The 7,967-nt window shown below is 49.3% G+C and overlaps 2 protein-coding genes across 3 annotated transcripts in view; one reads left to right on the top strand and one right to left on the bottom strand.

Annotated features, from left to right (window-relative positions):
- The window catches only part of GCHFR (GTP cyclohydrolase I feedback regulator), a gene marked incomplete at its 5' end in the record, with an annotated part of 7,944 nt that extends 6,294 nt beyond the window's left edge, over window positions 1-1,650 (bottom strand). Inside the window, one exon of the mRNA XM_040620409.1 lies at window positions 1,445-1,650. Within this exon, the coding sequence (XP_040476343.1) occupies window positions 1,445-1,650 (206 nt within the window). The remainder of the gene's footprint in view (window positions 1-1,444) is intronic.
- A 5,252-nt stretch (window positions 1,651-6,902) lies between these two features.
- The window catches only part of RMDN3 (regulator of microtubule dynamics 3), a 16,041-nt gene continuing 14,976 nt past the window's right edge, over window positions 6,903-7,967 (top strand). Inside the window, exons 1-2 of one of the 2 annotated variants that reach the window (XM_040620473.1) lie at window positions 6,903-6,989; window positions 7,347-7,540. In XM_040620473.1, the coding sequence (XP_040476407.1) occupies window positions 7,354-7,540 (187 nt within the window). In that variant the 5' untranslated portion in view covers window positions 6,903-6,989; window positions 7,347-7,353. Of the gene's footprint in view, window positions 6,990-7,098; window positions 7,196-7,346; window positions 7,541-7,967 lie in introns of those variants that run through there. The other variant, XM_040620474.1, reaches the window with a different exon arrangement.

Here is a 7,967-nt window from a genome sequence, read left to right as displayed (position 1 = left end):
ACTACCGTGTTTGTGTGTATCCGAATCCCCTGGAACACGGAAATGGAAACAGGTCCACACAAAAACTTGTATAGGAGTGTTCCTAGCAGCATTATTCACAAGACCCCAAAAGGGGAAAGAGCCGAGGTGTTTGTTGACTGATGAACGGATAAACTGGGATGTAGCTACACAGTGGGATCTTATTTGGCAAAACAGAGGAATGAGGAAGTACCCATGCGTCCTGCGATATGGATGAACCTTGAAAACGTAGACGTGACAGAAGCCAGACACGAAAGTAGATTAGTGGTGATCTAGGACTGGGGGGCTCAGGGGCAGTGAGGAGTGACTGCTAAGATACGGGCACGGGTACAGGGTGTCTTTTCAAGGGGATGGAAATGTTCTAAAATTGATTATGGTGATGGCTGCACAACTCTTGAGTATGGTCTTAAAAATACTGTACAATTCAGTACAAATTGGTGCATTCTTTGACATGTATGCTATGTAGCAATAAACCTGTTACATTTATTAAAAAAAAAAAAATCCCCTGAAGAGTACGGAATTCCCAAGCCCCAGGCTTAGAGAGTATTTTGGGAGGTCTGGGAAGGGGCCCAGAAGTGCACATTTTAACTGCCCAAGTAACTGGTTCTCAAACCACTGCCCTAGGGCACCGCCAAGACCTCGCCTATCCCATGGAGACCTCCCCGCCCCCTGCTATCTCCATCTTAAGGGAGCTGTGCACCCGCTGATGGATCACCCAAGCACCTAAGGAGTGGGAGAGGACGAGGTGCCCAGTCGTACCATTCTGAAGTTAAAAGGGGGCAACCCCAGCACCGTCTTGGACGAGGAAATTGCACCCAGAGAAAGGGGCGTCACTTCTGACTTCAGAATGGTCTCCCCACCTCTCACCACAAGGCCTGTCTCCCCTTCTTTCTCTCCTAAAGCCCTTCTGGAAGTGCCCGAGGGTGCTATTAGTGGCTGTGGATGGGCCAGGCACTTGGCATAGGTGTTTGAGCGTCTTCGCACGTCTTTTTCTTTTCCAAACCTCTTTCCCCCAAAGTATTTCCACTCCCACCCACCCATCCCCAACCCCTGCGGAGCTGCTCTGTGTAGGGCAGCGGGTGCTGCAGACATGAGGCCAGGGCTTCCTGGCTTCCTTGGGCGGGCAGGTAGGACAGGAGTCGCAAGGGCCCCGAGTTCACTCGGCCGACCGGGACGCATGCACCCCACCCGCTTCGCGGCCCTGCAAGCGCCGCCAGCCAGAACTCCCGGAATCCCGCGATCCGCGCTGCGTCGGCTCCCCAGCCTCCAACCCGCCGCCCCAGGGGGCGTGTCCCGGGCGGCTTCCGGGTCCAGTCACTGGCGGGCGCTGCCCCAAAGGGAGGCGCCGAGGTGCGGTGGCAGCGCCCTCTGCCCGGCCCCGGCCCCAACCAACTCCATCCCACCTCGCCGGGCGGCGGGTACTCACCATGCGGATCTGGGTGCTGATGAGCACGTAGGGCATGGTGCGCGCGTCCCGGCCAGGCTCCCACCCAGGACTTTGGGCTCGGCGCCGACGCCAGCCCCTCGAGCTCCGGGACTGCGACCCGCCGCCCAGACTCCAGTTACTCCAGCTCTGGCCTCGGGCGGCGCCAATCCCAGTGCGCCCGGCCCGTGACCGCCGCGGCAGGCCAATCAGGAGCGGGCGCCCGTGACGCGCCCCCGCACTTGACGAGTCAGGCCCGCCTCCTGCCTTCGGGGCAGTGCTCTGGGGCACAGCGCTGGGGTGTTGGCGCGCACCCGCCGCCTGGAGTAGAGGGTGGCCCAGAGGGCGCGGCGGGCTGCGGCGGGCCGTGCGGCAAAGAGTGCGTGTTTACCGTGCTTGCTCTTTCTGCAACACCTCAGGCACTAGGTTGCAAAGTCCTGGTCCCCGCCCCCGTCCCTGTGAAACAGGAGGGGGCAATCGGCGACCCTCCCAAAAGGTCCCTCCCAAGCTCCAGCCCATCCCACCCAGGGACGCCTCTAAAACTCTTAGCCGATCCCCACTTCCCGTCCCCAGGACACGTTCTCCGGGGACTCCTTCAGCGCACGGGAGATAGGGGTGCGACGCTTGTGGCTCTAGCTGCATTACTACCTCGTGTGCACGGTGCATTTCCGCCTCCCTGACTGTAATTCCTAGTGCAGCGGCCGAACCTTGCATTTCTGTGGCCCCAAAGGTAAATCTGTAAAGGAACTGAGCGTTTGGCAGTGTGCCCGTCCCGGAGGGATTTAAACCAATGGAATCTGACCCCCACTTGGGAGAGCTTCCCGCGAAGGTGGAGAAATGCAGCGCACGCGCGGGAAATCACAAGGCAACACCTGAGTCGAAAAGAAACTACATTCCCGGCACCAGCCCCCGGTGAGAGGGCAGCAAGCGCACCTCGGTGTGTCCACGCCCTCATCTAGAAGTTTCAAAATCTGAAAACTCAAAAGATTCTTTACCTGCTTTGTGATTGGTTCTCTAAAAAACAAAGCAAAACAGTAACAGCCTGTAACCTTCCCTGGCCCTTGAACCTTCTTCTTGTCACTGAAGGGCACTTACAGGCGGTGCTCTGTGCCTCCAGCTGCTTGACAAACGTGGAGAGCGCTGTAAGGGAAACGCATTTGTAATCCCAAAGGACTCTTACCGGTCTGTTTGACTATTCTGGACTCTGTGCCCCTATTCTCCACCTCCAAGTCTAACAATTTAGCTAGAGAGGTAAGATACTCATGCCTAACGAAGGATTCGTTAAACTGACAAAAGATTAATGCCCAGGACATATAAAGAATTCCTACAAATCAACAATGAAAAGATAAGTCAATAGAAAAAACATGGGCAAATGACTTGACTAGGCACTTTCAAGAGAAGGAATGGAAATGGCCAATAAACTGACGACATGGTGTTCAATATCATTAGAAATCCCACAAATGCAAATCAAAGTATATTTAATTTTTTAAAGATATATTTATTTTGTAGAGAGAGAGAGCGAGTGCCAGTGGGGAGGGCAGAGGGAGAGGGGGAGAGAGAATCTCAAGCAGACTCTGGGCTGAGCTCTGAGCCCACACAGGGCTTGACCCTACCACCCTGAGATCATGACCTGAGCCGAAACCAAGAATCTGAGGCTTAACCAACTGAGTCAGGCACCCCTCAAACTACATTTTAAACCACAGTGAGATAGTACTTTAATGATTTGCTAAATAAATAAATCTGTAAACATTGAGTACTGGTGAGAAGATCCAACGACTGGAACACTACTGTTGAGATTGCAAAGCGTTATGATTGATACAATCACCTTGGAAAAACAACTTGGCAGTTGTGCATGGGTATGACCGAGCTAAATCTCTCCTAGATAAACCTCAAGAAAACTCACTCATCAGGATACATGTATAAGAATATTCATAACAGCACTGTTTGTACTTGGCAAAAATACATGGAAACAGTCCTTATGTCCATCAAAAGTGGAGTAAGTTTTTGGTTGATACAACGGAAACTGCATAGCAATGAAGAATGCTAAGTGCAAAAGTAAAGAGATGCTTAACTGACCGAGCCACGCAGGTGCCCCTGGACATTTCATTTAAATAGAGTCCTATACACCTGCACGCCAGTGTTTACAGCAGCAGTGTCCACAATAGCCCAGCTATGAAAGAGCCCAGATGTCCATCGACAGGTGAATGGATAAAGAAGATGTGGTGTATATACAATGGAATATTACTCAGCCATCAGAAAATGAAATCTTGCCATTTGCAATGACATGGATGGAACTAGAGGGTATTATGCTAAGCGAAATAAGTCAATCAGAGAAAGACAATTATCATGTGATCTCACTGATAACGTAGAATTTGAGAAACAAGGCAGAGGATCATAAGGGAAAAGAGGAAAAAATGAAACAAGACGAAAGCAAAGAGGAAGACAAACCAAAAGAGACTCTTAATCTTAGGAAACAAACTGAGGGTTGCTGGAGAGGAGGAGGGTGGGCGGATGGGGTAACTGGGTGATGGCCATCGGGGAGGGTACGTGTTGTAGTTAGCGCTGTGTGTTGTGTAAGACTGATGAACCACAGACCTGTATCCCTGAAACAAATAATACATTATATGTTACTAAAAAACATAACGGTTAAATAACACTTCAATAAAAAATATGTGGTTAAATTATAAAGAAGAGTAAGGGAATGATAAAGGTAATATTCAGGGCAGTGTTTACCTCTGAGAGAAGTGAAAGGGACCGCAGGGACAGCTGTGCAGGAGTCTTACAAGGCAAAAGTGATGTTTTCTTTCTCACACTAGGACCTGGATGTTAACGGTTATATATGTCCTGAATCTTTATTGTATTAGAAGTATTACAGATACCCTTTTGTAGCTATTGAATATTTAATAAGAACAATTTTTTTCGTGTCAGGTACCTTCGTGGTTAGACACAGGGGGTAGGGCCACCGTCCCAAGGTGTTTGACTGTGTTGCTTGCCTCTCTCGGAAGAGCCAGCTAGGTAGTTGAGGGTTGTCTGTTGGGGGCAGAGGTGAGAGCAGGAATCTGAGGGCTGCTCTGTTCTCTCAGGCTGGGCTGGGGTGAGGAGGAGACGGGAAGACAGGAAGACAGTGCATATCTCAGGCTGCCAGAGCTTTATTACATTTGCAAAACTGGTCCGCAGATGGCACAGATAGAGAGTTCCATCCAGAATCACCCAGCCCTCGCTGATTGTTCTGGCAGCCACATGCCCACCAGATAAGATCTTTAATATCCAGAGGGAAATGAATTCCCCTGCCTGGTCTGCCCATCTGGCCTCACCTCTTGCCACAATCAGTTTATCTGGCAGATCTTCCTCCCCTGCAGAAAGAGGAGAGATTGTGCTTCCACAAGTCAGTTTTTCATCATGAAGGCATTGTCTAAGTGGTCGGGCCTGGATATTGGTTATTCCTTCTTTCCTTTCTTCCTCCACATTCAGCTTCTATGGGTGGCTTCTGCATTGGAGCTCAGGGAATGTGGAGGTGAACGGAGCACGACCCCAACCTGGAAGAGTGAACACTCCAGTTGGGTAGCCAGACTAGAAAGCAAATAATCATGGAACCAAGTATAATGGAGGTAACCAAGCCTCAGGAGCAGAGAAGAATAAAAAGATTAAGTCCACCAAGGTGGTAGTCTGGGAAGGTTCCCCAAAGGAAATGACTTTATTCTCTCCAAAAATTAATATTTTTTCTTATTACTAAAGAAACACATGCTTATCTTGGAAAAATGCTTACCTTATTACTAAAGAAACACATGCTTATCTCAAAAAAATTATGGAAAAACTGTATTAAAAACTCTTTTCTCACCACCAGGACAATGATAGTGTATCTCAGAAGATACCAATTCAATGGAATCCTTAAAAATGAGTAGGTTGTATTGGTAAATTTCTATTCCTTAGGTTGTAGGGTGGGAACCTTGTTGCCTTTAAATTGTTCTTTACAGTGTACATTACATTAAATGTACTCTCTTATTTGTAAACTATCTCACAATTAAAGGTAAATAAATATAATATCTAGTCAAGGATTTGAGGAAGACTCGTTTAGGTCATTCACCTGTCACCAAATGAAACTTTAACTCGAAAGAAACGCTGGTGGTAAAACTGGAATCATAGTCCTGTATTTTCAGTTTTTAAAATTATAAGAAGTTGCATAAAATCTCAAAAGTAAAGTGAAATTATAAAAATCAATGGGCCAGGGTGGAGTTAACCTTAAAAATAAAACTGCCAGTTATTTTACCAGCAAAAACATAGGTTTATTCAGGAATAGCAGAGGTTTGCAATCTAGGACAAGGAAGCTACAACAAAACCATAGGCAAGTTCGACAAACAAAGGAGAGGAATGCTATTTTATGGAAAAGAAGGAGGAAGTTGGGAGGAGTTGTTTTGAACACCAATGCATTGGAGAGTAGCAAGAGTTTGGGGTGATGATGGGTTTTCATTGGCTGCGTCGCAGGGGCAGCCGATACATTGCAAGGGATGCAATGTACATCTTTCTCTGTGGGAGCCTGTGGTTTATGGCTCTCTTCTGTTGAGATTCTTCCGTTAGGGGTCTGTGATTGACAATTCTTTCTGTAATTGACGTTGAGTGGTATGGTTGCTCCTTCCCCTCCTCCCTTCTAGCAGCCTGTGTCTACATTGGTGGTTTCCCTTTATTAATTTTCACAGTGGGCACAGAAATCCGGAATAATACAGCTTTTTAAAAAATGAAATGGCATCTGAACCAATTTAAGCAACTAGAGATCAACTCAAGTTTCGGCCTCACCCAAGTGCTTAAAAAATGTTATCATTAGAGGAATGAATTTCATTTACATTCTGGAAATGGAAAAACAGTTTGTAACCCTGTTCTTAAGGTACTACAGATAATGTAAGGTTTATGATTTTTTTTTTTAGTGCTGCCATTTGCATCTGTTCTGAGAGTTTTTAAGTATCATTCGGCAGAAGCTGGCCCTGGTGACTCAAGGACCTCTTGTAAGTAACCAACAATTTCTCTGGTCTAATTTGAACTGCCAAAGGTGCTACTGTCTTATGCTCAGTAAATGGTTCGAGTAAAAATGCATGAGCAAATCAAACCGAAATTAAAGTCTTAGTTCTGACAGAGTGCCAAGGAAAGGTGGGGAGAGGGTGGTGTTTTCCAGAATGACAACGGGCTTTTCTAGGCAGAAGCCACAGTAGACGCAAAGCGAGAAAGACATTCGGAAACAGCAGAAAACTGGTGTGACTGGAGGGAAATGGAACCTCATCTGGCCAGACAGGGGTACTGCTGGAACATCGGACCCAGAAGTCTCCCAGCTCTCCTCTTCCCCTCCTCCCTTCTCTCTCCTGGGTCCCTCCTTCCCGCTCCCGCGGGCGCCGCCCCCTGGAAAAAGCGTGGGCGGAAACGGAGCCTCGAGCGGTCATCTCACCCCGCCTTCCTAACGGCGCGCAGGGCTGGCGGCGCGGCTTGATGACGTCACGGTCATTGACAGCGTGAGGCGGCGGCCGTGGCTGCTGCCTCCTTGGTTGTGAGCGGCCGGTTAAGGGTCAGAGTTGATTTGCTGCCGGGCCAGGGCGACTTCCAAGGGGGGGGGGTGGTGGTGGTGGTGGCCTGGAGTTTGCAGCGGGGCGGCGGGTTCGTTGTCTGCAGTGTCGTGGGCCTGGGGGAGGGAGTTGAAGGCCCAGAAACCTGACTCTGAGATCAGGGCTGCGGGTGTGTTGGAGGGGAGGCTGCGCCCGAGGTGGGTGAGAGGTACGGTAGTCAGGCACAGGGGTCTGGCGGAAACCTTAGGATCCGGATTGGGGTGAGGGTAGTCGGGAGCTTCGGGGTGGGAGGACCACGCTCACGAATCTCTCTTTCCCTGCCCCGCCCGCCTGCTCCCGGTGGTTCACGCGGGCTACAGGTGCAGCATGTCTAGACTGGGGGTCTTGGGCGGCGCCCAAGCCGGGTTGGGACTGTTGCTGGGCACCGCCGCGGGCGTTGGATTCCTATGTGCCCTTTACAGCCAGCGGTGGAAACGGACCCAGCGCCATGGCCACAGCCAGAGCCTACCTAACTCTCTGGACTACACGCAGACCTCAGAGCCGGGTCGTCAAGGTACAAGCCGGTCCCCTGAGGGCACAGTCAGTGGCTGACGGATGGGCGCAGGGTCTGGGCTGCCTTTAGCAGAGCCCGTGGAACAGGACAACGGAGGGGGGTGTCTGAGAGTTTCACTTTTCTGTAAAGCTTATTGAAAAGGAAAGCAGCCTTCCTCTTCTGTACTTTTTCTTGTAATCCCAGGAAAGCGTATTGTGAAAAGGCTGTTTAGCTTTCACTCTTAGTTCAGGCTACAGTAGTGCTACGTACATTTTAAAGGCACTTGCTTAGTGTTGGGGCGAGGGGTTTAATAAGTAGAGAAAGAGTCCAAAATAAGGCAAAAGGGAAAACTAATCTTAGGGGAATTAAGCCTTGAGGTTTATGTATTAAATTATGTATGAGAATTTGAAGGGAACTTGGAAACTATCCAAGTTTTTTTTTTTTTTTT

The sequence above is a fragment of the Ursus maritimus genome, unplaced genomic scaffold (genome assembly GCF_017311325.1).
Source record: "Ursus maritimus isolate PB19 unplaced genomic scaffold, ASM1731132v1 scaffold_35, whole genome shotgun sequence".
NCBI classification, from domain to species: Eukaryota; Metazoa; Chordata; class Mammalia; order Carnivora; family Ursidae; genus Ursus; species Ursus maritimus.
Note: the sequence above shows the minus strand (reverse complement) of the source record. Positions and strands in the feature narration are given on the sequence as shown.